The sequence below is a fragment of the Cyphomyrmex costatus genome, unplaced genomic scaffold, assembly GCF_001594065.2.
Source record: "Cyphomyrmex costatus isolate MS0001 unplaced genomic scaffold, Ccosl1.0 scaffold72, whole genome shotgun sequence".
Classification (NCBI taxonomy): Eukaryota; Metazoa; Arthropoda; class Insecta; order Hymenoptera; family Formicidae; genus Cyphomyrmex; species Cyphomyrmex costatus.
Genome location: NW_017280289.1, coordinates 2,975,318 through 2,990,349, shown reverse-complemented (window position 1 = coordinate 2,990,349; position 15,032 = coordinate 2,975,318). Strand labels below are relative to the sequence as shown.

Here is a 15,032-nt window from a genome sequence, read left to right as displayed (position 1 = left end):
ATATATATATATATATATATATACATATATATCTTAATTTAATTCATTATAATCAAATTTCATCAGCATTTCTCAATTATCTCAATTTCTAGATTCTTAAACAAATAAAAAAGAAAATAGCTAACTATTTTGATTTTTCGATTATCTAAAATTTATAAATTTCTTATTATATGAAAAAATTACAGATTTCCACATTATATTTGGAAGTAATACAAAAAGTTTGACGGTGATTTAAACCTGAATAAAAAATTATTTCAATAAAAATAGACTTATTTCCAAAATTTCTTAATCCTTAAGCGGATTAAGAAGAAGTATAACTAATGATTTCGTTAATGGTTCTCAATTATCTTTAAAATTTTCAGGTATAAAAGAATTAGAAAAAAGTGTAAGACACGGCTAATGTACAATAGTTCGTCGAAATCAATACGTGGGTGGATTTATAACGAGTTACCTACCTGTTGGACGATTTCTTATATTTATTGCACTTAAAATAATTTTACTCATCCGGGGTATACGGTCACGCAAAGGCGAGCACAAGCCAACTACTACGGCTTAACGTGCAAATCACCCGTTAATCAACGGAACTTCGAACGCTCTTCCGAAGGCTAGTAGTAGTATACGTGAGTAAAGGTAAAGGTCTCCGCGTACCGAAATTCTAACATATAACATACCACACGCAAAAGCCAGAGATCAATTTCTTCTATGGTTCTTGTCGGGGACTTTAACGAATCTTACAACGCGGACGATAGTAGATTACTCTTCGATATGCTTCTCAATATGCTTCTTGTTGTATATAAAAGAACACAAAGAAATATAAGAAAACGAATATCAAGTTCATTCATACACAATATTCTATAATACACTAGTATAACACTCGTTTCTATTAATATAATAGATTAATCTAGGTATAATTTATTCATCATTTTTTCCTTAGAAAACCGAAATTAAAATTGCATTTATTTTGATAAAAGCAAGTGCAAAACGCGTGGTTCCAATGTGCTATTCAGAATTTTAAATCATTCAATCCTTAATACGATACAATCCCGGGATTATAGAGCTACCGTTTGAGTATCTCTTTAATTTTTGCTTCTTTATACGATACGAAAGAAATTATATTCATTGTCAAGGTTCCTCGTTCGCGTACTTGCACGGCAGTCAATACTTCGAACTTAACGCGGAACAGGAATCTCTATACAGTGCGTAGCGACGTGCGTAGTTGACAATTCCCTCCGGACTTGGAAAGACAGGTTCTCGAGGAGGAGACGCGTGTCAGTGGTCTTACTCACGAAAGATCGTTGACGCGGCGAGTCAGTTCCATTCTCCGTGATGACCGGGAAAATACAATGATCCGGATGTTGATGCTGCTGCGACGATTGCAGGAAGTGGTTGTGACGACGGGGATGATATTGGTGGCTGACCAGGGCCGTGCTGGCTGCAGCGGCAGTGGTGGATCGCGGATGATGTGGTGGTAGACGTTCGCCGCGCAAGCGCAAGCTCGCGGCACGGCGCAGAGCCGACGGCGATGGCCTCGGTATACGAGAGTCCAGCGGAGACGGCGGCGAGGTGGTAGCTGCTCATGGCATATTCTAGTTAATAATTGAATAGCGGAAGATGGGATCGTGATTGAGAGCGACTATAGAGAAGAATCTGTGCATCGCGTGCACTTTAAAGTTCAAAAAATTCAAGAGTAATCCCTAAAAATCGACTTTTAACAAATGTGATAAAATCATTTTTCGGTGATAAAACTGGAATTATATATATAAATTGTGTCTTCGAAATTTTCGTTTGATCTCTATATACATTATAATATATATATATATATATATTTACGATTAAAGTATAGCAATTTTTAATATTGTTTATATCACCGATTTTAACTAATATGGTGAAATATTAAATATTTAAGTTTATAATTTGTAGACAAAGATTTTATTTATTGTTATATCTTGAGTACATTTTTATTGATTGTAAATTCTTAAACGCAATTGTAGTTTAAATATAAACTCTTAAAGTTTTTAAATTCTAGAAAACCGATTTTTACTCGTTCCTACTTATATGTCTTACTTATATAATATTTAATTTATCGATAAATTTTTACACGCAATTATAGTTTAACCACGTGGAAATGTAAACTTTTCCGGGAAGTATGAGTCTAAATTTGAAGTTTTAAGAAATGATATACAAAAGTACAAGACAAATAATAAATAAATTACTTTTCATTATATTATAAGTAGGTATTATAGGTAGAACATATCTAAAAATATATTTTCATATAAGTTATGATAGTTAATAAAGAACGTGATAAAAAAAATAAAACAATAAAATCGCTTTACAAAAGTGCCATGTATGAAATCAGTAAACAAAAATAAAACGTTGAAAATAACGTTGACAATAGAGAGTAAACAAGTACTCGAAACAATATTACTTCTTTTGAATATTCTTTAAATTAAATAAAATACTAACGTAAAGCACATAAATTATAAACAATGCGTTCACACATTTGTCAAGCATAAAAATTTACATACATAGTGAAATAAAAAAAAGTATTTAGATTTTCTACCAGTTTCTCTTTCTCTCTCCCTTTTATTAAATAATATAGCTATATAAAAAAAATAATCTTTGATTATTTGGAGCAATGTAGTCTAATAATGGCGTTGATGGCTAATTAATACGAATGTGATTTTTACGGAGGATTTCATCCTACTTACTAGGGCTACCAGCTGATCCGGCGTCTGGCACGTGGGTAGAACTAGTATTAGTGGCAGTGACCTTATCGGTCGCGGTGATAACACACGTTGCTAGGATCGGCGTCACGGGGGGGGACGTCGAAATAACGGCGGTACCGTGAGTTGATTGACTCGTGTGCATCGGTTGCAGCGACTGCAGAAAAGATTCTTCGTTGCAACGAGCCATTCTGTCTAACCCGTTCATCTTGACGCCACGACGATTATCACCTGATGTGAGAAGAGAAACACACTTCTTTATTATGTCATTATCAAAGAATCAAAATTTAAAATTTTGAGATTTTTGAGATCTAACGAAAACTTTTATCAACGGATCTTGAACTGGAAAATCGTTATAATAAAATACGTGTAAATTGATAATTTATCTAACAATACGAAATCTTACTTCAAAGTCGAAATAATAAAGTATTTTTTTATTACATTAATATTTTAATTTATAATTTTTAAAATAATAAAATAAAATATGTTCATACTATATAAAATATGTTCATATATTCAGAGATGCTTGTAAATCCATGTATATATGTATACATAGATTAAGATTGAAATAATCTCAATAATAGATAGAAGTCTAATAGAAAATAAATAATGAATAAAACATCTTTTATTATAAATAGATAGAATCTAAAAATAGATTTTCATAATATAATATGAATTATGACAGTTAACAAACGAAGAGGAACATAATAATAATACAATGATAGAATAAACAATGATAGAATCGGTAGACGCTCTTATGTTGTACACGGTTAAATATTGTACAATATTAGTGCCGTTTCTAGATAATTCTATACAAAACTCTTAATATCGATCAAATTATGCAATGATTTACTTGTCACTATTGAGAATTTAATTTTAATAACGTCAATTTTATTACTACTAAAAATAAGATCTCTAAAAATCAATTGTCATAAATTGGCACCTTATTGCGCAATAGTACTCAGACAAACTATTGTAGTATTTTACAATTAAGTTGCATATCATATTTCAAAGAATTTTTTAATTAACTCCATATATTTTGCATAAATATTCACTACAACCTTCAGACAATCAATATTATTACACACAATATAATTACTGCAATAATATTGATCGTCTACAGGCCACTTAATGTACTTCAGTTTTTCAGTCGGATCTTGTAGAATGAAAAAATATTTATTCATATATCATCACGATGTTTTTCAAAATTTTGCCTAATCCTACGTAGTTTTATCTAATTCGTAACAAAACAATGTTAATAATACATAGCTGTGCTCATCTTAACAAAATTAATGCTTCCCGTCGCAATATAAATGATCCTTCAGCAAACCTAAAAGGATAGTATTAGGTGAGGTCGAGGACATATCGATTGGCACTACCGAGCGCTGAACTTAGGTCAGTTGTCTATCGAAACTATTCTCCCTGCTTTTCAGCACGATATTGTTTACGAATTTCGGATAAATTCTCGAATTCATTCCTTCCCGTATGAAATTTTATTTTATCTAAATATAGACCTAAAGAGACTTAAAAAAAAAATTAAAAACTTTAGAAAAATTCCTAATTGGATACCAAAAATTCTAGGAAATGCAAGGAATTATTTAATCTTTTTCTTTTTTTCCATTAGACGTTAAATTCATAGAGCTGCCAATCGCATTTTTCTACGCATAACAAGCAAAATAAGTTTTAGTAAGTCATAGATAATAAATAATGTATATTATGAATAATAAATTTATCGAGGAATTTATAATAAATGCAATAAAAATTGCGTAAGAAAACTCGAGACTCGGTTTTTACGGACAGCCGCAAGTGCCGTAATAGCAAGAGCTCGAAGTTATTCGCACAATTGTTGAGCGCATTAAGCGTGTCGTTAATTTCGCTTGCACTTCGTCCTTGCGGTAGCCACGGAAGCCGGATACGGAACTGTAATTCCACGGCGCGCCTTGGAATGAATTAGCAAAATTACATAAAAAGATTTCAAAAAGAATTATATAATACGTGTGAATCCCAAACCCATCTCAACTTTGCTCTTTCGATACATAAAAAGAGTTAAAGAAAAAAATATTCAAGAAATGTATATGAACGAATGTATGTAGTGATAAGAGATAAAAAATAATTTTCCTATAATTATTGTTAAAAACCTTCAATTAACAATAAATAGCTTACTGTTAGGTAATTTATTTTTTGAATTTGTTATTGGAAGTTGAATCATTTTATAAACTTCGATTCAGTAATTCATTCACATTTATTTGATTTGCTTTAAAAACCTCTAATTTGACTTATTCTGGAAGTTCTTCATTTTATTTTGCACGTCTCTACATCCATGGTTCTAGATTTTTTCGACTCACGAAGAAAAAAATTTTAACTCGCGCAATCTTCTTCTCAGGATTTCTGTAAAAAAAAAAAATACTGTAAAATATTTCAACCTAGGAACCTTGTTACGTAAATCGATCGTAATGCTCAACAATTTCGGCATCACCGAGCTTACGAAAGTTGAGAACGGAGATTAATTCTACTTCAAGTGGCCCGTAATGTAATCGAAAGGACAGTCGAAATGAAGTGAAAGGCGCGAAGGAAAACCGCGACCTTTATTGAAATGAAATAATCGATCGGGCCATGTTCTATTTCAAGGATATTTCTGCTGCAGCATTATGCAGCGTTTACTTTGGCCAACACGGCTACAATTTTACGTTAACAGAAGGCTATGATACTACATGGTGAACATAAAAACGTTTTTTATTTTTTTTTGCTATAAGTACACGTAATAAATGTTATAAATTTACTATCAAATCACTTTCTTCCGCAAACAGTTTTTCGATCCTTCCTCGCTTTTATCGCAGGAATCATAGTATAGAATACGCTTGCAGGAAGAGCCAGTTCTTTATTGGGAACATATTGATTTGTTCATTCAATAATGCAATTAGTTAATTTCGCATTACCTGACTAAAGTCAGATAATTATATAGTAATTGCCCATTTCCACGATCTGTTGCTCTTTACTAGCCTTTGATTGGAATATCAATATACATAATTTTAACACGATTATAATAATGAGACTTTATTACGAAAGAAAATATTGATTTAGCCATTCTACAATACAGTTAATTATAAAGTACTAAATTAATTACAATTAGGTAATTAGTTAGTTAATTTTTACATAGGATTGATATGGAAACTTATATATTTTAATAAAATAAGGCAGGATAAAATAGTAAGAGCTGAAAATAAAGAATAATAACTTATATTTTTATGCAACTCGATATTTCTACATAAATAATTTCTGTATATACTCGATATTTTTACGTATAAACTACAATTTGTACATTTTGTTCAGATTGTGAGGTACGTAAAGAAATACAGATTTTTTTTATACACAAACGATAGATCGATAGATCGATAAAGTGATAAATCCTTCAAAACACGGGTCGATAACATTTTTTCGCGTACACGAATACATTCGAGTAATCGAACAACGTAAAATATAAACGTCACATACGTTATATAACGCAAGACAATTATACGTAAACTATCACGTTAATGAACTGGGAAACGAACGTTTGTATAAATTAACATCGAGCGATATAAAGAGTCAGCACCAGTCAGCACTTAGATTGCGTATAAAAGAATATAATTTAACTATCTCTTAAGAAACTTGAGGATATTTTCTCTTTCGAAAAAGAACATCAATACCGTTAACGATGTTTTTCAATCGCTATTTTTGTCGTTAGTCCGTGATATCTCTAGATAAGACGTCACAGACTACGTTTTTCTTTTTTTCTTTTTTTTTTTTTAATTATATGCTCTTCCTGCGATCGAGAGAAATCCGAGTACTGGAAGGAAATGAAAATAATAGAGATGAGATTGGAAGGATAAATAAAAGATTGAAGGTATACAAAGAGAAAGCTGAAAAAAAATCTATTATCAAGTTATCGCGAATGTCGATTGTCAGCGCGATTTTTCTTCACGTACTAATATTTAAAGAACACTCGACACTTTCACCTCCTCACCTCCTTCTTTTTGACCAATTCGGAAAGACACTATGGGTAACAATATGAATCCGATCTGACAACTGAAGGAGGAATCGCGAATTCGCGAAGCTCACGCCGGGCACTCACCTCGGTGAAAAGTGCACCGGTATTGTGGGAGAGACACGTTCGATCATTCGCTTGTTCGTTTATTTCCCAAAGCTGTTCCAAGAGACGCGCAGCTGCGCGTCGCGATCTGTTTTCACGACTCGAGTAAATCAACAGATCACGTAAGAGAAAACACCTCGATGTACTTATCGTACGTCAACTTTCGCGCACGGTCGAATACTCACTGTCACCCCGGAAAGTCCGGATGGGCCACGTGGTTCCCCCAAAGAAGTCAAGACGAGATTCGCGACCGCGACTGTGCGAGATCGAGCAATGGGCAACCCCTCCTCTCTCTTCTCTTTTTCTCTCTCACACGCATACACACCCGCGCGCGCGCGCGCGCATTCCTCTTTCGAATCAGTGTAAAGCGGGGAGCACAGACTTTTGCATAACGCATAAACCATATACATAAAGAATTTGATTGGTCCATTGACTCATGCATAAGAAAATGGGCCAATGAAATTCCTTATGCACATGCTTTATGCGTTATGCAAAAGTCTGTGCTCCCCGCTTAAAGGCCGCAGCACACACTTTTGCATAAAGGCCATCACACGTACAAAAATTTTAGTCGTAATCGTAAGGTCTTAAGGCTGGAGTCACATGGAGCGGAAATTACAGCGGAACGGAACAGTGAATCCAATCAGAACTCTACAATCATTCCGCTGCTTTACTTTCTGCGATTGTGATTGGTCTCGCTGTTCCGTTCCGCTGTAGATTTCCGCTCAATGTGACTCCAGCCTAAGGAGCCTACAGACCAGAGCGGCGCAGCGGTGAAGCGGCGAGCGATAGCCAATGAGAGCCATGCTTTCTACGCAAAATCATGGCTCTCATTGGCTATCGCTCGCCGCTTCACCGCTGCGCCGCTCTGGTCTGTAGGCCCCTTTAAGCAAATCGACCAATCATATCAAGATTACGATTCACATTTTAATACGCTAGAGACCTAGGAAACAGAGATGCGTCATTGAAGGGTATGGCTTGATTGGCTGTCTAAAACACGTGATCAGAGAGCCATTTTAATTCACTATTGCATCTAATAGATATAGTTTTATAACGTATGTATGTACATATATATAGAGAGAAAAATTTAGACAATGCAGTGTCGAAGTGCAATAAAAAACTATTATTATGGTGTAAGTATTCTTATTTGTGTGAATATTTAATATCGGACTTAACCTAACCTAATCTAATCTTTCTACCTTTTTGCATCAACTGTCATCAGCTTTATTGGTCAAGAGTAGAGGCCTAGAAAACAGAGATGCGACATTGCGTCGGTTGGGTTAGGTAACCACCGCCATTTGAATTCAATATAAGTGCTCTTGACCAATAAGCTGATGACAGTTGATGCAAAAGGTAGAAAGATTAGATTAGGTTAGATTAAGTCCGATATTAAATATTCACACAAATAAGAACACCATAATAATAGTTTTTTATTGTACTTCGACACTGCATTGTCTAAATTTTTCTCTCTATATATATGTATGTACATACGTTATAAAACTATATCTATTAGATGCAATAGTGAATTAAAATGGCTCTCTGATCACGTGTTTTAGACAGCCAATCAAGCCATACCCTTCAATGACGCATCTCTGTTTTCTAGGTCTCTAGTCAAGAGCACTCAAAGACATAGAGAATGGACTGCGCGATCCCGTATCTATGTAGTATCAAAATATGTCGACGAAAATGAGAGAGGCCATCTCTATCTTTTTCCATTCTATGGTGTAATGGAAGAGAGAATGAGAGTGAGATGGCCGTCTTCCACGGTCCCTCTCTCTCATTTTTGTTGACCATTTTGACACACGGATCGCGCAGTCCATTCTCTATGTCTTTGAGAGCACTTATATTGAATTAAAATGGCGGTGGTTACCTAACCCAACCGACGCAATGTCGCATCTCTGTTTTCTAGGCCTCTATTGTAAGCGAGCGCTTCTTACCGACATCTGCTCCGCTATTTGAGACATTAGCCGTCTCATGGCGCCACGATCGCTGCATGCGCGGCACGTAGTTAACGTAGTTTAAATCTCTATAGTCGGCGCGAGTACGTCTGCGCGGCGTGACGTTCGAGTGCGGATTGGCTGTTTGAGTCATTCTAGTTTGGGCAGCATACGTCGATAATGTTGATATACGTGGAAGGGTGTATGTACGGGTTCGTCTTGAACGTCGAGGTAAATGTTGTATGTGAATCCGCGATAACATTAAAGTTATTTAGTCTGACCGAAAATACGTGTTGACTGTTGATCTTCCTAGTTGCCTGTCATATTCTATTCCCGTTGAGAATCCTGACACCTTGCTCGCGTGGAATACATCACGCGTAGCGAACATTATAAGAACGTTCTGAAAGATCTTCTTTACACTATCTTATATTGTGTGATTATTACTAATAAAATATTGTTAATTATTAAGTGTAGTGGTAATTATTGGATTAACAGTTCCACACTCTGAGGATCAAGGATACGAGCCCGATGACTATAACCTTCTTCGTTGGATGGAAGTGGCGACCGACATAAGCAGCAAAATAGTAAAGTCTGCAAATTAATAAACGGTAATTAATTACAGTAATTTCAATAAAAGGCCAGTCACAGTATAAAGAAGTCGAACGTCTTCGGTGACAATTAAATAGACTCTGATACGGTTAAAATATTCTCAAATCCATACAAGGGCCTGATCTCGCTTACAGCCTCACGGCTAGTTGTTAGCCGAGATTTCGCAAGATCTCATTATTTCCATGGCCGAGGGAATAATCGAAGGTCGTTGATGGCGACTGTGACAGGAGCACGCGTTGAATTAAAGATTAAAGTCATAAATCGCGGATAATGATCGTGACACGAACTCGCGTTATAAAGTCTAAAAATACAATTGATTGATTAAATTCTCGATACGCGGATTGCCATTGTGACAGATACACGCGTAATTAATTCAAATATAAAGAGAAACACGCGTATTTCATGTATTATCCATTGAATTCGTTGAACAAAGAAATCGACCGTTTACGAACGGCGAAGTGACATATTTTGACCATAAAAAGCATTAAATTGCAAATAATTCTTGATAATCACGGACTAGAGACCGTGTATTATGCATGTGCATGTATTGATTGTGAAAAAAACAGTCGTAATAAGTCTCAAAAGTGCTTATTTTGTGTGCATGCAGAAGTTTCAACGATTTTCAGCGTTATCGGACAGAGAGGTTCGATGCTAGACAAGGAAGGATAGATCGAACGCGAGCGCGCGTACCGATAAAATAGGTCACAGACAGCGTGGTATGGTAACTTAGTACGGAAACCAATCCGGAATTAATCAATAACAGGCCGAATACGCAAATAAGGGGGAATTAAGCGCGCGAGCATGAAAATAAGCGCAAAAATGACAGACACATAACCGAACGATAAATACATGATAATTAACCGGATTTTTGGGAATTTCAGGCAGGAGTGATTAACGATTATTACTTAGCTAACGATTATTTTGTACAGGTAGGATTGCCTAAAGAAATATCAACTGATAACGGAGGTCAATTTTGGACTAATAGATGGAGAAATTTCGCGGAAGAAAATGAATTTATAATAAGAAAAACTACGTCATATAATCCGCAGAGTAACCCAGTAGTGAGGGTAATGCGTGAGTTAGGCAGGATAATAAGGACATACGCGAGTGATCAATACATAAAATGGGATCAAATCACTTTCAGAGTGGAATCAATAATAAACGCGACAGCACATTCGTCCACAGGTTTCGCATCAGATGAATTTCATTTAGATAGGCCAATAGATTTTGAGATAGATCCTGTGTTGCATCCCGAGGAATACGATAGTTTACCTAGAAATGAAAAAATTGATATTGCGAGAGAAAACTTAGTTAAAGTCGCAAATAAACGAAAAAGACATTTTGATCAGACAAATACAGTTAAAGCTTATAGAATAGGAGATTATATATGGAAAAAGATCCATCGTAGATCTGACGCGAGTCGAAGGACTACGCGAAAAATACATTTGACATATGAAGGGCCATATTGGGTAGAAGAGATTATAAGACCCAACGCATATTTATTAGAAGACAATATGTATAACAGTCGTCAGTTAAAGCCACACAGACAATCGAAATTTAAGCATGAACGTCGAGAAGAAAATATTCGACAATTAAATGTATTGCAAGTTGAAGCAAGCGATAATAACTCAGATGATGAATATACTGAGGAAATACAACAAAAATTAAAAATTTTTAGTGACAGATTAAAAAGATTACAAGAATTAGCTAAGATTAAAGCGAACAAGAAAAGCTGTAAAAATGACGGACAAATTAATAATAGTAAAAGTCAGAGAATAATTACGAATAGGTTCGATTGGAATAATGATAAAAGTTGTTTTGAAAGAAACGATAGTCGGGTTAGGCGTGGAGAAGACTTACCTAGTTTATCCGGAGGTCTAGAATGGCGAGGAGAAGCGTCCACAGCAAATCCTAAAAATCCGCTACCAATCCTTAATCCTGATTCTGATGCAAACCTGAAAAAAGAAAGGAAAATTCATAAAGATTATATTAAAAGATGTAAAGTAGAATTTAAAGAAAGAATGTTAAAAGGTATTTGTAATAATTATATTCAGAAATGTAAACTCGAATGTAGAGAACGAGTTTTAACTAGAGTCAAAAGGCTTAACAAAAAGGTTACATTTAAATTAGATAATAATAATCCAGTGATGTTGGTTCCTACGCGAATTAATGCTAAGATAAATGTTTTAGATGATAAACAGCGCAACGAAATAGAAAGAGTAGATCGAACAAGCGTTACAACTCTTCCAAAAATGTCTGATAAGGAAGCTAGATCGAGCGAAAGCTCTATAATAACTATGAAGGAGGAAGAGGAAATGTTGAAGGAGTATATTAGAGAAAAAATTAGAAAGCGTAAAGCGATAGGGGCGCGAGCGATGCGTATCCGACTGTTACGTGAATTTATCGAAAATATGAGTCCCGTAAACTCTGATGAAGAGGACGAGGATGAAGATTCTATGAAAAAGGCTGAAGAAAATATGAACAACACCTTCAGCGAGTATTCTTCCCAGAGGGATAAACACCGAGGATCAATCATTAAGGAAACCTTGGTGGATAACCATAACGAATCTATTAGCGAGGTAACCGCATCCGTTCATATCCGGGATTTGAAGCAGTATGATAACCCGGAGAACCGTCCGTCGTATCGATTAATATTTGATATTACCAACAATGAGGTACAAAGGTACTTCCAAATAATGACGCCGCAGGAAGCGGACATTATGAAAGCTTTGTGTCAAACTGATTCCAAAATATTAGGGGATATTGCAAGTATCCTTAGCAGAATAGTGGAAAAACCACAGGTCGAGCCGAAATCTACAAATACCTCAACACAACCACAGGAGGCAGCAACGACTTGTTTCACACCCAAGGGTTCGAGTACTCAGACAGCCATCCCGAAAGTGATTCTAACTCCCACTCAAGTGCCATCGTCGGCGAAGGACCAACTTTGTGGGAAACTGGAGGCTATGAAAGCCTTAGCGAACAAAACCTCACCGCCCAAGGACAGGCCAATGTACGACTTGGTGTCGTCATCCGAGGGTTTCGCTATAAATGACCGTGACGAAACTTATACGCCAATGGCAAAGAAGGAGAAAATCAAATTACCCAACCCAAAGGAAAACAAAAAACCAATAGGAAGACCGAAGAAAGTCAAACAACCTAATCAGTACACAAAGAGAAAGGACAGGGATTTAAATGAACAGGAGCCAAGGGTGTTGTCAGTACAAACAATAACAAAATCAAAAGACGCATCGGTAAGTGCTCACATTTTACCCTCGCTAAAATGTTCACAGGCGAGGAGTTTGCAACCGTCTTCGAAAAATTCGAAGTTTGGTAGCGATATGTCTCTTGATTGTAAGAGCGTATATTTAATTAATAATATGATACAGACGGTTGGAAGTAAGCGGATGTCACCAGAGGTTCCAACGATGGATGTGGTGACGCACAAGTCCGATCCAGTCGCAGTGGAAGAGGTGTATCAGCAGCATGCCTAAGAAGAGCCTTCCAATCCCGTAAAATCGGAAATAGAAACATAAAATAGGTTAAGAAATGTACAAATTAGAAATAAGTTATATTTAAGTTTTTTTATCTCTGAGTATTATTTGATTTATGATGTTATGATGAGAATATATTAAGTAATAGCTCTTAGATCTAAAATGTGATAAATTAAATTTAGAGAATTTTTATGTTGTACCAATAGCTACCCACATAGTAATATTTTATTGTATTGACACTCTACGAAGGAACATTTTATATAAGCTCAAATGAACAGTTTTGAAAAGATTAAAAATTTATTTTGAGAGAAACATATTTATTATTTCCTAGCATTGACATACAGATAGATATTGCATGTGCGGGCAGAACACCGTTTGAGCTCGCGATACTTAAATTTTTTTCGATGTACCTACTCGATACACCTAAATTAGAAGTAAATATTAATTTTAAGTTTTTTAATAGTTTATTTATAATTAAGAGCGCTAATTTGATATACGGACACAAATAGAAATCGCGTTCGGACAATTTTCAGCTTAGGAGAGCTCAATTAATATTTAGTTAAAGTTTGCTTAATGATGTCAATAGTTTATTTAGGATGCGGGAACACGAAGTAAATATTTATAAAAAGGCGCGTCTTTCCTCGAGCTAAATTCTTCTCGGTTTGAGCTAAGTTCAGTTTCGTCAAAAGTTTTGATAATTTATTTAATAGGCTCTAGATATGTAGACGAACTTTAGGAGTTCGCCTGACAAATTGCAAGATGATAGTAGCTCGCGTTGACGAGTTAAAAGTAAGTTCCGTTTTTCTTATTAAAAAACCAGGATCACTGGAGATAGGTGAGAAACCATATATATATCCACCTGTCGTAAAATTAAGAAATATCCGTGTGAAAAAAATGTTAATTTTAGGATAGGATGAAACATGAGTGAAATTACAATAAAAAGCATTAAAAGTTGTAAAAATACGATGAAAAATAGTTTCCGGCAAAAAAGTAGTATATTCAGGCATGTTCTATATAAAAGGCTCACGTTTCACTTAAAACGCTAATTTAATTATTAATTCCTAGTAATCCTAGTTATATTTTATATCCAGGGCATACTTTGTGTAATTTTATAACTAAAATAAGAAAAATCCGTCATTAGAAGGCATATTTCTATTAAAAATAATAATTCGGTCTTAAAGAGCCATTAAATAGCAATAATTGGTAAAAGTTAGTAAAAAGTAGTAATTAATTGAAATAATTCATTTCCCTTCTAAAGGAGCCTACAGACCAGAACGGCGCAGCGGTGAAGCGGCAAGCGATAGCCAATGAGAGCCATGCTTTTGCGTAAAAAAGGCAGTCTGGCTGATTTCGAAAAACGCGGCGCAAATTTGTGCTACTTTGATTTTGAAATATCGTACGGAACAACGGTTTTAAGTTATACCGGGTGTAAAAATAAATCGTGCGTAGATTTTTTAAAGTGATATTATAAAGTCGGCTCTGCGGACGCGCAAAACACGTATATAGACTATCTTATATTGTGTGATTGTTAGTAATAAAATATTGTTAATTATTAAGTGTGGTGGTGAAATTATTATCCCAGATTATTGGATTAGCAGTTTCACACTCTGTGGGTCAAGGATACGAGCCCGATGTCTACAACCTTCTTCGTTGGACGGGTAAACGAAGTGGCGACCGACATAAGCAGCAAAGTAATAAGTTTGCAATTTAATAAACGGTAATTAATTACAGTAATTCAATAAAAGGCCGGTTACACCTGAAGCAGTACACGTGACGTCATTGATCCGACCCGGATCGGGTTCAAACCCGCTCTTTTTAAAAACGCTATATGAATTGGTAAACTCGACTTGACGCGACCTTTAGATATTTCTTAATACTATGAATACGGGCCCTTATTCTCTGTTCCCTATTCCTTTTATTCTTCGCATCCTTAAAGCCCGTGTCACACTACGGACTGTGGACGCGGATCGGATTGAGATTGCGGATCGCTTATCGATATTCAGCCAATCAAAATAAAGCAGCTTTATCTTGATTGGCTGAATTCCGATGCCCGATCCGCAATCCGATCCGCGTCCACAATCCGTAGTGTGACACGGGCTTTACATTATCATTCCATAGGGTTTGTACATACAAAACATGCTCT

At 35.4% G+C, this 15,032-nt stretch overlaps 2 protein-coding genes across 3 annotated transcripts in view; one reads left to right on the top strand and one right to left on the bottom strand.

Annotated features, from left to right (window-relative positions):
- Positions 1–7,025, bottom strand: part of qtc (GRIP domain-containing protein quick-to-court) — an 11,875-nt gene extending 4,850 nt beyond the window's left edge. The window contains exons 1-3 of the mRNA XM_018548356.1: positions 6,835–7,025; positions 2,709–2,954; positions 1,287–1,570 (exon numbers count right to left, since the gene is read on the bottom strand). Coding sequence (XP_018403858.1) covers positions 1,287–1,570; positions 2,709–2,931 — 507 coding nt within the window. The 5' untranslated portion in view covers positions 2,932–2,954; positions 6,835–7,025. The remainder of the gene's footprint in view (positions 1–1,286; positions 1,571–2,708; positions 2,955–6,834) is intronic.
- A 1,877-nt stretch (positions 7,026–8,902) lies between these two features.
- On the top strand, positions 8,903–14,163 carry LOC108780587 (uncharacterized). 2 transcript variants are annotated; one of them, XM_018548345.1, is made up of 5 exons: positions 8,903–9,017; positions 9,282–9,394; positions 11,586–12,649; positions 12,785–12,936; positions 14,148–14,163. In XM_018548345.1, exons 3-4 carry the CDS (start codon positions 11,648–11,650, stop codon positions 12,887–12,889), a joined length of 1,107 nt encoding a protein of 368 aa, XP_018403847.1. In that variant the 5' UTR covers positions 8,903–9,017; positions 9,282–9,394; positions 11,586–11,647; the 3' UTR covers positions 12,890–12,936; positions 14,148–14,163. The 2 variants fall into 2 exon arrangements, with proteins under 2 accessions (XP_018403847.1, XP_018403846.1); XM_018548344.1 differs by lacking the exons at positions 8,903–9,017; positions 9,282–9,394 and having other exon boundaries at positions 11,391–12,649.
- The last annotated feature ends 869 nt before the right edge of the window (positions 14,164–15,032 follow it).

What these genes read in the sequence shown, in the direction of transcription:
- LOC108780587 (XM_018548344.1), top strand. Translation starts at nt 11,417, where the DNA reads ATGTTAAAAGGTATTTGTAATAATTATATTCAGAAATGTAAACTCGAA. An exon ending in CAAAATCAAAAGACGCATCG is followed by an intron (nt 12,650 to 12,784) that starts GTAAGTGCTCAC and finishes AATATGATACAG; the next exon opens with ACGGTTGGAAGTAAGCGGAT.